Source organism: Micropterus dolomieu, linkage group LG01 (assembly GCF_021292245.1).
Source record: "Micropterus dolomieu isolate WLL.071019.BEF.003 ecotype Adirondacks linkage group LG01, ASM2129224v1, whole genome shotgun sequence".
Lineage (NCBI taxonomy): Eukaryota > Metazoa > Chordata > Actinopteri > Centrarchiformes > Centrarchidae > Micropterus > Micropterus dolomieu.
This window is the reverse complement of record NC_060150.1, coordinates 6393053-6408381: the sequence shown is the minus strand read 5'-3', so window position 1 is coordinate 6408381 and position 15329 is coordinate 6393053. Positions and strand designations below refer to the sequence as shown.

General features: G+C 39.6%; 2 protein-coding genes across 3 annotated transcripts; both read left to right on the top strand.

Annotated features, from left to right (window-relative positions):
- Nucleotides 1-681: 681 nt before the first annotated feature.
- On the top strand, nucleotides 682-8058 carry poglut1 (protein O-glucosyltransferase 1). The gene is made up of 11 exons (XM_046061838.1): nucleotides 682-805; nucleotides 1339-1429; nucleotides 1638-1781; nucleotides 1863-1998; nucleotides 2094-2215; nucleotides 3253-3312; nucleotides 3590-3689; nucleotides 3939-3997; nucleotides 4194-4361; nucleotides 6225-6281; nucleotides 6393-8058. The coding sequence occupies exons 1-11, from the start codon at nucleotides 730-732 to the stop codon at nucleotides 6547-6549; spliced, it is 1170 nt and encodes a 389-aa protein (XP_045917794.1). The 5' UTR covers nucleotides 682-729; the 3' UTR covers nucleotides 6550-8058.
- Nucleotides 8059-9067: 1009 nt separating this feature from the next.
- Nucleotides 9068-15004, top strand: timmdc1 (translocase of inner mitochondrial membrane domain containing 1). 2 transcript variants are annotated; one of them, XM_046054074.1, is made up of 8 exons: nucleotides 9068-9193; nucleotides 10264-10592; nucleotides 11238-11403; nucleotides 11751-11839; nucleotides 12230-12297; nucleotides 13158-13236; nucleotides 14468-14578; nucleotides 14722-15004. In XM_046054074.1, the coding sequence occupies exons 2-8, from the start codon at nucleotides 10285-10287 to the stop codon at nucleotides 14870-14872; spliced, it is 972 nt and encodes a 323-aa protein (XP_045910030.1). In that variant the 5' UTR covers nucleotides 9068-9193; nucleotides 10264-10284; the 3' UTR covers nucleotides 14873-15004. The 2 variants fall into 2 exon arrangements, with proteins under 2 accessions (XP_045910030.1, XP_045910021.1); XM_046054065.1 differs by having other exon boundaries at nucleotides 9113-9282.
- Nucleotides 15005-15329: the final 325 nt, after the last annotated feature.

Genomic DNA, 15329 nt, shown 5'->3' with positions numbered 1-15329 from the left:
AAATAAAAATAGTTCAGATTTATAAAGAAACTTTTTTGGCCCCCTAAACCAGTGAGCTACGTCCACACACAGGCTTAGTTTTTACTTTATCCACAAAACCAACACAAAGACAGCAATGTGCAGAAACACACACCCATGCAACACAATCATTTCATTTTTAAATGCATTTTTCAATGAGATAGTTGTTCAACTTTTTATTGCATGAAATGTATTTAAGATGTTGTTACTTTGTCACACCAAAGACAATACTGTCACTTTCCTGCAAAAAATTTAGATGATTTCAGCTAAAATTACTGTGTTGTTGGCCCATTTTAACTGAACAGCTGAGGCACATGCTGATACTCAAACTTTCATAATTACAAAACAATTATACTTTGTCTCATATTTTTTAACAAATAAATATTTAAGAGACCCATGTCAATTTATAACAATATTATTAGATCTCATGCATATCTTATTAGATCATTTACCTAAAAGTGGTCTATTTTAGCAGATTTCACCCTATATATATATATTAGTAGGACAGAATGTGAATGTTTATATGAAAAGGCAGATTTTGTAAGGAGTATCTCGTTAATGCCAATTTGGGCTTGAACTTAACGGTAGCCTAACCTGCAATTTAATTTCGTTGTGCGCATTACCGTAATGACTGTATTCAGTCAGAACTAACAGATCACAGATCGCCGCTTTGTTTGTCCTCTTCAGACAAAGCTGGAGGATAGAGAGAAAATGGAGCGCGTTTGGCTGTGGAGGATTTTAATCATCCTGTTGCAAGTTTATGATTTGTGTTTGGTTTCTGCATCAGGTAATACACATTCAAACAAATGCGAGTCATGAAACCATTTTAAAAGCGGCAGTTAGTCTTTGCTACCTTTTTATTTCGCTGCATCTTCTTGAGGTAACTTTTGGTGTTGGAGGAGTCATTCATCACTTCACGAGCTAGCTAACGTTAACTAGCCTACGAGCTAACTGTTTGCTAACTTTAAGGATTGTATGAAATGCAGTTTAAAGTTAGCACATTTGGGTAGTGTAAAATAAGATTAATATTAATTAAGGTGGTTATATTAATAGAGGCTGGGCGTGGTTTTGGCAACAAGTCTGCTAAAGCTAGTTAGCATTAACAAATGACACTCTTTGTTCAGACAGCTAAGGATATTTACATTATTTGAGTTATTCACCACAGAGTAACGTTATATTTTATGCTGCACTTGTCACTTGAAGTCAAAACGCAGGACATTAGAGCTCCTTGTTTGTTTGGGGATACTGATCTCTTTCTTTTCTAACAGTGACTGTGTCTTATTGGTAAATTATTCTGACACAGTTTGCTATTATTTGCAGGGAAAGGTTGGGAGACGATTAGAGAGAGGATTTCTGGCGCTGTTAAAGGGTACACACCGTGCAACCCTGTCAACTGCAGCTGCCATCTAAAGTGGGTGTGATGCCAATGTGTCTTTGCTCTCAGTCATGTATTGTAACCCATCCGTTTCATGCTGCAATATTGTATTTAAGACTTCATTTTTTTAACATACTAATCAGGCAAATGGTTGCTGTTGCATTATCACTGTGCAGGTTTTATTTTTTAAAAGCATTAATTAGATAATGTGGACTTTATTTTTAACTCTTGATTTCTGTCTCAGTGTCTTGCAAAGTGACTTGCAGCCCTTTAAAGGGGGAATCTCTGAGGATGTCATGGCTGCGACTGTTCAAAGAGGGGTGGGCACCCACTACCAGATCATTGGACACAAGTTGTACAGAGATCACAACTGTATGTTTCCTGCCAGGTGAGGAGACAAGTACCTGATGTGATTGTCCTTACATACAGCTGTTTGTTCGCTCTGACTAAATCCATTTCCTGTTTTCAGGTGCAGTGGGGTGGAGCATTTCATCCTGGAGGTGATTGACAGGTTACCTGACTTGGAGATGGTGGTAAATGTCAGAGATTACCCTCAAGTCCCCAACTGGGTGCAGCCAACCCTGCCTGTCTTCTCTTTTAGTAAGGTCAGACTCTAAGCATTCGTGTTGCACAGACTTAAAAACGCATGTGAACGTTTATTAAATGCATTAACTGGTTTTGACGTGTTTCATTTGCATAGACGGCAGACTACCACGACATCATGTACCCTGCATGGACGTTTTGGGAAGGTGGGCCTGCTGTGTGGCCCATATACCCCACAGGACTGGGAAGATGGGATCTGATGAGGGATGATCTTGAAAAGTAAGATTTAGCACATTAAGAAAAAAAGAGGAAATGACAAAACAAATATAGTTGAAATAAATGTCAGCCTTACGTATACATGTATTTACTTTTACTGCAATTATAAACCTGTAAATTTAATAATCATTTGAAACAAACTAGAGCATTTGAGCACATACACCCACAATGCACACCTTCCATGCTCCATCTTCTCAGATGTGAGTTTTTGCAGGTTTTCTTTGTTTTCTCTGATACATTACATTTACTCATTTGGCAGATGCTTTTATCCAAAGCGACTTACATTTGAGGAACAACATACAAGCATCAACAGAGCATCAACTACAGATCTACAACTGACAATACATACTAGTAAGAGCTCATAGTACATATCATATCAATGGGGTAAATGCCTAGGGAAGGAAGTAAGAGTTAACAAAAAGTGCAATCAAAACAAAAATGTGTAATCAATACAAGATCATTGTAGGGAATAGAAGAAGAAGAGCATAGGACGTGCATGTTTGAGGTTAGGAGTTAGAGCTGTTATAAGAGGAAGAGTTTGAGAGGGACGCCCCTGCTCTGATGGCGTGTGGTAGCTCATTCCACCATTGTGCAGATGATAGTAAATATCAGAATATCTTTTTTGGGCCGTTGGTCAAACAAAACAAGCAATTAGAAGGACTGTGGGAAAATGTGATGGCCATTTTTGTGATGTTTTTATAAATGGTTAAATCAATTAATGGATAAAATAATGGGCAGATGAATCGTTGATAGACATACATACTTTTTTAATTAATATTTATGTAATGACATAAATCATGAATTGAGTATTTGCAAAATATGAAATTGATTAATGGAATACTTGAATAATAACTATAATGATGATGATGATGATAATAAAAAATAAATATATATATATATATATATATATATATATATATATATATATATATATATATAATATCTGTGGTATAATCACAATAATAAAATAATCATTTGCAGCCATAGCTTATGAGGTGTATAGTTTCAGTGCACCTTATACATACACTGTGTTGTGGCAGGTCTGCAGCACAGTGGCCATGGAAGAAGAAAGAGTCCAGAGGATTCTTCAGAGGATCCAGGTCAGTCCTGTGAATTTATTAGTTTGTGTGATTACGTGACATTATACGACAGTCCAAATGTTTTCATGTCAGATGTAGTTTTCTTGGGTAGTACTTCTTTACTCGACTATCCTCTTACCATAGTTGGCTGCAAAGTTCAGACTTATTACAAAAGGGACTATTTATTAGCCCTGTCAGCCAGCCACTATCAATCTGTCTCTACCTGAAAGCCCCAAATTCCCTCTGTGTTTAGTTTCTGAGCTGCCTTTTCTCATTCTTGTGCCTGTTTTGCTGATAGAACCAGTCCGGAGCGCGACCCTCTGATTCTTCTGTCCAGAGAAGCTGCAGAGCTGGTGGACGCAGAGTACACAAAAAACCAGGCCTGGAAGTCTGAGAGGGTCAGTCATACTGAAACCACACCAGACTCAAACACATTCAGAATGATTATAAGGCCCCTTTATTAGATATTATAGTAATTCTGTGCCTTTATTTCACCATGTCTTGTGTTATGATGAGTTGCAGTTTAAAGTCTCAGGACAACACACTAGATTGACTTTTTAATTTAGATTTTTATTTTATGTTAACGGGGGAAAACAATCTGAAAGTCAATCTGTATTTACTAAGCCATGTTTTTTTTTCTGTTTTAGGACACACTAGGGAGACCCCCAGCCAAGGAAATCCCACTGGTCGATCACTGCAAATACAAGTAAGCTGGATTTTGGATGAAGGACAAAATGTGACGTTTAAGATGCACTCTTGTTAAACAGCAACAGCTTTACTGAATGTTCATTTGATTGTTTGGTGTAGCAATTCACATCACGTATCAGTTAAGTTCGTTAAACTGTCCCATCAGACCGGTGACACACATTTGACCAGTCCCTCCCTACCACTTGTCATTTCAGATATTTATTCAACTTCCGAGGCGTGGCAGCCAGCTTCCGTTTCAAACATCTCTTCCTCTGTGGATCCCTGGTGTTTCATGTGGGGGATGAATGGCAGGAGTTTTTTTACCCTGAGCTCAAGCCCTGGGTCCACTATATCCCAGTCAAGCAGGATCTGTCTGATGTCAGGTACCACAGCTGGTGTTATATCCCTGGTGTACATGTTTCTAAGTGTCACTAATTTTGTGAGGTTTACTGTATTTTTAAACCTGGGCCCTATTTTCACATATTTTAATGTTGTTGCTGGAAGACAACGACGGAAACGTGAGTCAGAGTTGGAGAGAGGAGTTTGTTTTGTTGGAGTGATGTTTCTTGTTTAAAACAAAAGGTGTCACCTGGAGTCACTCGTAGGGATCCTTTCAATAATGCCACACACGTGGACAACACTCTGAGTTTGTTGCTGGCAAAAATAAGCACTTTTTGTGGTTATAATTTTTACGGGCGCAATTGCCCCCAAAGGAATACGTTGGTTTGCTGGCTGAAGCCATCTACTGCACAGATTCAGAAACTTTTTGTAGCTACTAGTGATTTCGGCCCAGGTTAAAAAAATACAGAAATTATCCTTTTAAGGTGTCAGTTTGGTTGTGTTGACCACTCACAGCTTTGACATTGTTGATCACAGCCTCAGATCTGTTGTCGGGTTGTTTTATGTCCTCGTCTACGTCATTCATCACTAAATGAATTCATATTAGATGTTAAAAAACTAAATTAAATCTCTTTTATTTTTTTTTTTGAGAGGCCGTATGTTGTTTTTAACAAAGCATTAAAGATATGCTTATAATTTGGCTTAGCGTATCAAAAACTGTATAACTGTATTTACTAAGCCTGTTGCAAATTACCATCAGGGGCGGAACATTTCGCAATCTTTTGTACTTAGACCTACGTATAAATGAGCTTAGTCAAAGTTCATCTCATTTGCATAAAAGCCCCTAAATATCATCTGAAGCTGCACTGTTTTCACAAATGCTCAATTTTGCTGCTGAAACTGGAGCTGAAGAGAAAATACCTTCGGGACGCGTATTCATTCCACAGAAAGAAGGCTGTATGTGAGGAAAAAAAGAGTTAAAAAGCCTGATATTATCAGCTCAACAAAGAGATCAGTGATTGAATATGTTATGAAATCACTGTTGGAGGTCTTTGGTAGAACTTTTAAACTAATATTGCTAGCTTATTGCTATGAATTAATAAAAATCAACTAACTGACTACTGAAAGTATCACTGGCTGCTTCAATCATATCACACTAATCTGGAGCTGCTGTGAGCCATTAAAGTCAGGAAAAATACAAAACATATTCAGGCAGGGGAAGGTCATGGCGGAAAGTAACAGGCTGTTGCTGACTCTGTGCAAACTGTGCAACAAAAGCAGGTGTAAAATCATTTTACACCTGCTTTTGTTAGTCATTTCATTTCAGACACAGTTTCCACTGTCACAGTGGTGAGTCAGCAGTGATGAATCAGGCGGAGCCCCCGTGTTTTGTAACTCTATAAAGGAACTCCTTAAAATACATATTACAAGACCAAACATGCCAGTTTGGGTCGATTTTACAGCCACAAAACCTCGGTGCAGTTTTAGTAAATACTGAGAAATGCAATTAGACTGTTTAGATTCTAAAAATCCTCCCTTACTGTTTGAAGTTCCTGTAGTTTACGAGCGACAACTGGCTGTTTAGAAGAACAAATACAAACAAAACAAGGATAAAATCTACCCTCATTTATTTACAAAGAAAAGTCGTACTTTTATAGTCTTGTGAATGTATGTCAGCATCACACAAGTACACTGTGAAGGTGTTACAGTAGCAGAAACCTGAGAAGTTTCATGTTTGAAGTCACACGCCCGTGTGCTGAATGTGCAGGTCAGTACTTGAATGACTGGAATCTATACTGAAGGCACTTTTCATTCAGGTGTGTGAATGTTTTCAGTGTGTAAATTCTAATATGCCTTGGTCTAAAATGTCCTTTGCATGTATGCCTTGACATGTTCTGTCTCCTCAGGGAACTACTACAGTTTGTCAAAGAGAATGATGCCGTTGCACAGGAGATCGCCACAAGGTAACGGATCATATTTTATGATTTCATTTTAAATGAACTGTAGCAGCCTTGTACTTGAAGTTACACATTTATGTTGTCAGTCTGACTTTCTGTTTCCGCCCGTCCCCACAGGGGTAAGGATTTCATCCTCGACCACCTGCGGATGCAAGATATTTCCTGCTACTGGGAGAGATTGCTCACCGAGTTTAGCAATCTCCTCACCTACAAACCCAAAAGAAGGGAGAACTACAACCAGATTGTCCATAGACCCAGCAAGACAGAGCTTTAGGAGCGAGACTCTGCAGGACCAGGACATCGGTAATAAAGGGAAACGCTACGTAATGAATGTAATCACTAAACTGCAACATATGATTTCCTCACAACAAGCAATGTTACATATCGATGTTGCCGTTTGTCAAAGTCACGCCACCGTTCGTTTTTCTAATCTAAAGTCCAAAACTTTGTCCAGATACTTTTTACGTCTATTGAGTTTAAGTCTTAAAGTGGAGCGCGGTTACAGGAGTTAGTAACAGGGCACATAGCTTAGTATTACACAGTCATAGATGTAGTTTGGTATCTTGACTGTGGATGCTGCCAAACCTTCAGCTGTCACTAAGGGGGCATATATGCCAATTTGGAGTCATTGATCACTTTCTGGTTCAATTAGTTTATTTGCTTCTTAAAATTCTCCCCCTTTTCATGGCTGCTGTCTGTCACCAGCCAAGTAACCTCTACGTGAGCTGTGTTTTTAGACCCTGGTGATGTCATGTGATGTAATCAGGTCTTGCAACGTCACATCTGGACCACTTGCAAAAAAGCTGCTGAAAAATTAAACATGGACTTTTTTTTTTTTTACATGCATTTGTATTTTAACGTTAACTTCACAGTAAAGTGTGATGTTGACTTTTGACAGCTGCTTAAATATACACAAATGATGTACCAATAATAATACTAGTTACGGATGCCGTACTGTTGCGTTGGAAGGATTTCCTGAGAACTACAGAGTTGTAATACATGCAATGCTTACTTGAAATTTCTTTAGAGGCCTTTTTCTTTGGAGAAAAATATGGAAAATATGCTACACATGAACCTTGATCTAATTGTTCGTGTCCATACCTACCTATTAATATACATAAAAGTAATGGCCAAAAGTGATAGCTGCTTAGTATATAGTAAATGTTAAAAGTGCCCTCAGTGCATCACTAATACAGATTATTATAGGCTGGTAGCAGTTTTGTGTTAGTTTGTTTTATTGTGCCATGGACAGTGAAGCTGAACTCAAGCTTACACAGGACATCAGCTTTGCGTCACTGCCCTCTACTGGACTAGTGAAGGAACTCATGTAGACATTTACCAAGTTTCATCACAACATGCAGATATTGTTTGATTTACTTGTTTATTGTGACAGTGTTGTCTTAGTCTTCATTTCTTCTGCCATAAGTTTAATTACATGAAAGCACAATAATTATTGAGTGAACATTATTCATTCCACACTAAGTGCCAACAGTAAGCAATAACGACTTTCGAGTAATTAGATTTACTTTGATGTTTGGAGTTTACAAGAAACACTCGTGTTTAGTAGTTTTTACCTTTTTTAAAGAAGAATTTGTCTTGGTGTTAAAAGGTGATGTAGCGTTGATACGGGATAATGTTGAATATGTTGTAGTATTCACATTGTACGATGAACAAGCAGGTGAAGATGGTCCATTAGTATGTTGATTTGACCAAAACGCTGTGATCATGTGCCTGTTCAAAGTGTGATGTTCAGGTTGTCGCCAATAAACAGTCTGGTTCTTGACTTTGTGTTTGGTTTTGTAAACATCTGCAATAAGAGAAATGATCTGCATGATCATGTGTAGAAATGATCTGCACGTATTGTTTGTAAATGAGGCAGTGCTGGGAAGGTTACTTTGGAAATGTAAGAGGTTACCAATTACAAGTTACCCTATTTGAAATTTAATCAGAATGTAACTATTTAAATTACTTTATTATAGCAATGTAACTTATTACATTTAATTACTTTATCATAGCAATGTGACTTATTACATTTAATTACTTTATCATAGCAATGTGACTTATTACATTTAATTACCTTTTGATTACTTTTTTAAATTTCTAATGAAAGTTTTAAACTGTTAATCATTTTCAAAAGACAGCTTCAAGCAATTTAACTGGTAGGGATGGGTGGCAGTGCAAATTAAAACGAGAGAACCAATCAGAACAGCATCAAACTTTACTAAACGGCTGAGGCTGGAAATTGCAAAAGAACATTCCCATAAAAAATATGCAAAGCAACACAATGAATATTATTCAACATATAGCCTAGCTTTTTACAGAAAGTATTCAAATGTAACCCCCAGTCTAATGTAAACATTCTCAACTGTAATTTAATTACACATTCTTTCCTAGTAAATGTAATGGATTACAGTTATATTTATTTTTTAATTAAATTACACAACTTAATTACATATAAGTAGTTACTCCCCTACGCTGAGTATAGTATGTTGTGCAAACAATGTGTATTCAGTAATGCTTTTTGTTATTTTATTTTTTTCCTCTTTAGCGGATCTTGAATTAATCCGTTACAAATATATTTAGAACATAAAACATAAGTAAATAAAATAACAAAACAGAACAAGACACAATTATAAACAAAGAATAAAGGCATTACATTTTCAAAAAAATCTTTACATATTTTAACTGTTATGATTGCTTTATTATTTAACCAAATAAAACTTCAATATAATGTTTAATTTCTATCTTACAATGTGCTCTTTGTTATTCAGTCAGTGCACAGGCAGCATGATGCTCAGTCCTCCACCGACGGGCGGCGCTGTTGTCACATTTGATTTGTGTAGCTGTTTGCACTGGCAGAGGTCAAAGGTCGGGAACAGTAGGCTATTGGAAAGTCAAGTTGAGAAAAACAGCAGAAGGTAATAATGAATATAAAGTGCATTAACTAGCGGTGTGGTACTTCATAAAACGAGTCGTTCATTGTTGAGGAAATCTGCGCCGCTTGCTGGTAAGCTGCTTTTTCCTTACAGAGGCTAATGATAGCATGCTAAGTGTTAGGCTCCCATTATCGGACAGATGTTGTTATAAACATTTTTCCATGATGACCAGTGGATGTAAACAGAAGGCTGACATTTAAACCATCATTTTACGTTGCACGACCAATTATAATGTAAAGTAGTGCGGTATTTCTGTCACAGAGAAAGAAAAGTGGGGAGGTTTTAGCCAAACGTTAGCTAACACAGCAGTGGAAAGTCAGTGTGACCTGACACAGCTGTGCGACATCAAGCTGATTGAGGAGAAGTCAGTCAGTGAACTGACGCCTATTATTATTATTATTTATTGATCTTTTCAATATGCTGTCAATTAGAGATGTATTTTTAAGTTAACACTGGTATTGACAAATGCCCCAAAAGATGTTGTAAAAAGCTGTCAGCAGCAATGTTTGTGATCCTCACATTATGAAACAACAAATAAGAGCATTCAACAGAAGGTGTTTAATTAAATATAGATGATATGGAACAAAACATTTCCCTCTCACTTTTCCTTCTCAAAAAATGCTTGAAAATTGTTGCTCTTTAGTAAGTTCTTGAAAACAGAAGACGGATCTCATAAGATTATTTCATTGGGTGGCATCTGTATTGTCCTGGAGACAAATACGTAAAGACACACTGACCTTTTTGTATTTTTGCTTTAACCCTGGACCAGCCAACACACCCTTCTCAGAAGACCCGAGGGTCCCAGCAGTGCATTGAAAGCTCAGTGATACATTTTGAAGTCAAGACAGAAATCTTTTCCCTGAAAGTCTGCTTGTGTGCCCAGTGTGTTTTGATAGGACTGCACCATTTAACATCTGCTGAGTTGGAGCCTGTGTAGCCCTGCCCAGATTTCATTTGCCTTAAGGCTATTTATTTTGAGGCTGGAGCATAAGTCGAGGCAGTGAGTGCAACATTCCAACCCATGGCCATGTGTTTGTGCCTCTCTGCTGCAGCCTAATGCCAGCTGAAGCGTGATGCATCCAGAGCAGCCCAGAACGGGCTTCGCCCTGCAGAGACGGCAGGCAGATTCTGCCCCTCGGGGTGCGCTGAGCACCGGTCTACTGCAGGGCCTCATCCAGAGTGCCAGGCCTCCTTCCTTCTGCTTCCTGCTCCCCAGGGTCCACGCAGCTGATGTGGCTGCTGCCCAGCCAGCACAGATGCCTCCCTCCTCCTCCTCCTCTACCAGTCCTGCTCCTGCACCCATCCCCTCTCCCAGCAACTTGGGCAAACCAGAATTCCCAGACACAGGATGGGACCGTATCAAGGACCTCTTTGACAGAGAGTTGGTTCCTTCTTGACATTCTCTTTTCCCTTTTTCACCCCTTTTATCACGCTGCTCTCTTTAAAAAGTTATATCCTAAATCTTTTCAACACTGTGTTAAAAAAGCAGTACTGTGTCCTCCATACTTAAGATGTAGACGGTGTGATGTCAGATCTTGAGCTGAAACAATTATGTTTCATTGATTAGTCAGTCGACAGAAAAAGAATTGGCCACTGCTTTTGATAATCAATTTATGTTAAACTACCAAACATTCGCTAGTTCCACCTTAGATATGTTAAGAGATCTCCTGTTTGGCATCAAGTGTGTGTTCTGACCATAAAGTTAAGAAGTTTAAAACCACAATTAATCATGTGGTTTTTTTCAACTTTCCCTCCAGGAGTAAAAATCTCCCTTTAAAATTGAAAAATATTTATGCATTTAAACATTTATGCGTGTACACGAAAGCAATTGTGAGCAACATAAGGTGTGGAATTAACATCAGCCAACAATCAATCGTTTGTAAATTAAAATTTCTGTTTCTATATTACTTGTTGAATGCAGATATTTTAAAATCTAAACACATCTTCACTTAGATGGTTTAGTCAATTCAAGTCAATCAGGAAGGTTCTGAGTTGGTTCTCAAAGTATTGCCTCTTGTCCTCCTAGTGTAACACAGAGGTACCCAGAGGAGCTGACTAATGTGATAAAGAGTGGCGTAGCTGCGGCACTGGCAGGCTTGATCTACGGCGGCCTGCCAGCAGCACGCCATGCCAGGCAGAAGTATATCCAAGTCAGCCAGGCGGAAATGTATACGAGCCGAGTGGAAGCAGTGGTAAGTTAGCGAGTGGCAGAAACTGAACTGTATACAGAGTATTTACCATTAACGCCTTTGTTGAATAACTGAATACTAGCAGAGGATTTAGAATTTGTGACAAAGAGTAAAGTTAGACTAACCTTTTCTAAATAATCCAACTTTTTGAATTGGACACTGATCAGTTAGTATTGGGATTTGTGGGAAATGATAAGTGCTGTAAATTCTGTCACTAACCCCTGATATTTGTTACTGTAGAAAGGACCACTGGGGAAAAATGAAATGGTTAATGTTAAACTCTGTTGGTCTAGCTTCATGGTAAAAACACAGCAGCAACCTTATGGTTGTGTCCTTTCTGTCTAAATCAGCGCTCAGCCCACAACGCAGCAATCCGGGGTTTCGTGAGATACGGATGGAGATGGAGCTGGAGAGTGGCTGCTTTTGTCACCATGTTCAAGTAAGCAAACAAATCCATTATACAAGACGGGTTCTTTAGGTTAGGAGTTCTATTTGAGACAATGAACAAGGCTAAATTGTACGTAATAGAACTTTACAAAGGAGGTTTTGAACTTGTCGTACAAATCAAATTGCTTTAGGTTTAAATATTTGCCTTTCAAACAGCTCGACTGGAGCGAAATTGGACTGTTTATTATTGTTAATCTGTTGGGAATACAGGCTGTTACAGGCTCTGTGACAACAACTAGGTGCTAAGTGTGGTTTAGGTATTTTAGCTCTGACAATAATGAATATAGAATATTATTATATCCATATTATTTTTACTTCCAGTGATCATCCTGTTGGTGTCTAAATGTCTTTCCCTCATCTGTCTATTCCGTTCCCTCTCTAGTTCTGTCAGCACAGGGCTGTCTGTGTACCGAGACAAGTATACCCTCAGCCACTATGCTGCTGCTGGAGGTGAGTCACATGGGCTTCAACGGGGCCTGATCACAACTATTTGATTTGCCTTTATTTATCCAGGGAAAGCCGTTCTTACTGTGTCACAACAAGTCTGCTTCACATTCACACATCTCCACATGTTTCCATGCGGGAGTTGTTCTGTGCAAAGCAGCCCCAAAATTCACTCCTGTTGCTGCTGTGTACTCCTCAGGTCTGTCTTGAAAGAGATTTTAAGTGTCAGCTACCAAAATTTTGGAATATATGCGTTTATTTACTGACAGAAATCCCTTGTCCATCCTGTTTTCTATCTATACAAACTCATTCATCGTTATTGTTGATGGTTTGATAGGAGGTGGTTATATTTCACCAGTTCCTTCCAGGATTGAAAGGGGACAAAATGCCCCAGACACTTCTAAACCCACACCTGCAGCATGGATAACTCTACTGCTGTCCCCCTGCTGGAGAGAAATGTCATTTGAACACACTTTGGAGATTGTGTTTCTCACCTTTTTAAGCGCTTGCTGTGGGGCAACATCCTCACTTCACATCTGACAGAGGGCCATCTCCATCTCTCCCCCACCATTATTTCCTGTCATATCTTTACTGCCCATAAAATATATAAAAACAGATTACACCAGAAATTCCCTGACGAGAAAATGAGATTTGTGTATTGTGAAGAAATTATGTTTTTGTCCAATTTCATAAAAGCCTGGATAATCTTTCAGCTCTACAACTACTCAGATTTCTGGTACTGACAGTAACAATGAGAGTTTTATAATCCTTGTTGAACCAGATGACAAATTGTTTTAACACAAACCGTACACATGCCAGCACATTTGAATCATGAATGATAAGAATAAATGTCTGTGTGTGAGCAGCTGTGACTGGAGGCCTTTTCAGGCTGAACCTGGGACTTGGAGGGCTGGTGGCAGGGACGGTCATCGGAGCAGTGCTGGGGTAAGGTTGGCTTCTGCTTCCACAAGTGTCCATTCACATCCATAGATCTGTCCAACTCATAATCTAGCCTCTGCCCTGAAGGATTTGAATCCTCATCACGGCATTGAGTTACATCTTCAGAAGCTGCTATGCGTTTATTTTTTAACAGACATGCGTATTTGCTCATGCTTGTGAGCGTGTCCACATTCATGCCCCTGTGCTTGAGAGCAGTGAGCACTCTGGCAGCCAGCTGCGCTCCTCCCAGCAACCCTCTGTCGCCCAGCTGTAACCCCCTCTCTGTTCACGGTGCCAGAGGGACTCATGTGCGCTGCAGAGGGCCATGTTTTGGGTACAAGAGCAAGGAGGCAGGCCAAGGCAGCAGCTGCCCTTCTCCATTTATGCCATCTCTGTTATTCCAGCCTCTCATCTCCATCTACCATGGTCTGATCTGGACTTATGCTTCACTCTGTGTCTCCTCTACCCTTTTCTCTCTCTGTCCCAATTTGCACTCGTTCCTCTGGCCACTTTTAGCTGAGTGCACGGAGCCAAGAGCAGATTTGAGTTTGATTCTATAATAGAGATTGAATGTGAGGTATTTGATGGTTTGACAGACTGGTTTGGATTGTCTCTGTGATCATCAGCTCCATGTTGGCTCAGCCTTGGTCTGTTCTCTTGTTGGCTCCATACTAGCCTTATCGCTGCCCCCTCCTCCTCCCTTTCCTCTCCGTCTCACTGTCTGCCTGAGGAAACAGCCACCTGGAGCATTTGATGTGTGCAAACAGCCCTGGCTCTGGCTATGCCAGGTGCAGTCCAGGCCAAAGGGGGTGAAATGAAAGCAGGCAGCTAATCGGAAAGCACATCACGCTCCAGATCTCACCCCAGAATCGTCCCCTTGTCCAAACACGTGGCGGAGGTGTGACTGGAAGGTTTGGGTGGGCCTGGAGGGGCTGCAGAGGAGGGCTCGACTTTGTAAGAGACAGCTGAGAGAAAATTGGACTTCACTGCTGCTTTGATAGAAGTTGTGTATGTGACAGCTAGGTTTGTTACAAAAAAAATGAATGTGTTCGGTAAAGTGTCAACTGGACTTGAACTTACATAGCTGATGTTTTCATCTGTGGTGCAGGTAGTAACAACCATTCTCAGAAAGTAAAGTGTATTTTCTGTTTTGTATTGTTCTAATGCAAATATACATTTAAACATTATTTTGTGTTCATGATGATATTAATGATAATGTAAACTAACTTCTGCTCAGGATTCCCACTGGTGCTTTGATCATCAGCATGCAGTCAGTGGCTGGGGAAACTACCAGAGAGAGGAGGAGGAGAGAGCGCAGGGAACTTTATGAGCTCAGACTGGCAGAATGGTGAGACAGAAGATTTTAATGTTCTCATAAGACTTTGTAGGATGTTTCACAAAGTATTAAAAAAATGCAAATTTACATTCAAACTGGTTGTTATCCTGACGTCTTGTTGTTTAACTGTCAATCTTTTTACTTCAAATCACAAGGGCGGCCCGTCTGCAGTTGACAGATGAGTTAATTGGAGATCTGAATGTCAGCTCTCAGGCAGAGGAAACCAATAAGGACATGCAAAGGATCCAGGAGCTGCTCAGTTTACCACAGAATAAGGATGTGACTCAGGAATCAAGCAGCCAATGACAGAAACTGCCTGACTGGCTGTTACCGGTTGGTCATTGAAGGTGGGACTTATTTCCCTGGACTCCACACACCTTTTCTCTTACTGAATGGAAATTCTTTCACATCAGAATTAAACAACACTGTTGTACCTCACCAACTACTGTACTTTTGTGAGCTGCTTAGTAGACATTGGTTGTACCAGGCAGTATTTGGACAGCTACGGTAGGAGTGTGTGTCTATCTTTGTGAGGACTAATTTGAGTAGACATGGGATATTTTGACCAGTCCACACTTTGGGACATACCTTTTTAAAGGACTGCCTGAAAGTTAAGGCTTAGTTTCAAGGTTCAGGGTAGAATTTGGTTCAGTTTAGGGTAAGGTTTGGAGTTGGGTATAGATGTACAACCATGTAAGGCAGGTTTTGACTGGGAAAGAAAGTTCAGGCATGTTCCGTTTCTCAGCAGAGGTCTTTCACTGAA

Coding starts and splice junctions, on each gene's coding strand:
- poglut1 (XM_046061838.1), top strand. CDS start 730: ATGGAGCGCGTTTGGCTGTGGAGGATTTTAATCATCCTGTTGCAAGTT. Junction 1,999..2,093: donor CTGTCTTCTCTTTTAGTAAG/GTCAGACTCTAA, acceptor TCATTTGCATAG/ACGGCAGACTACCACGACAT. Junction 6,282..6,392: donor GCACAGGAGATCGCCACAAG/GTAACGGATCAT, acceptor CCGTCCCCACAG/GGGTAAGGATTTCATCCTCG.
- timmdc1 (XM_046054074.1), top strand. CDS start 10,285: ATGCATCCAGAGCAGCCCAGAACGGGCTTCGCCCTGCAGAGACGGCAG. Junction 11,404..11,750: donor CGAGCCGAGTGGAAGCAGTG/GTAAGTTAGCGA, acceptor TGTCTAAATCAG/CGCTCAGCCCACAACGCAGC. Junction 12,298..13,157: donor CCACTATGCTGCTGCTGGAG/GTGAGTCACATG, acceptor GTGTGTGAGCAG/CTGTGACTGGAGGCCTTTTC.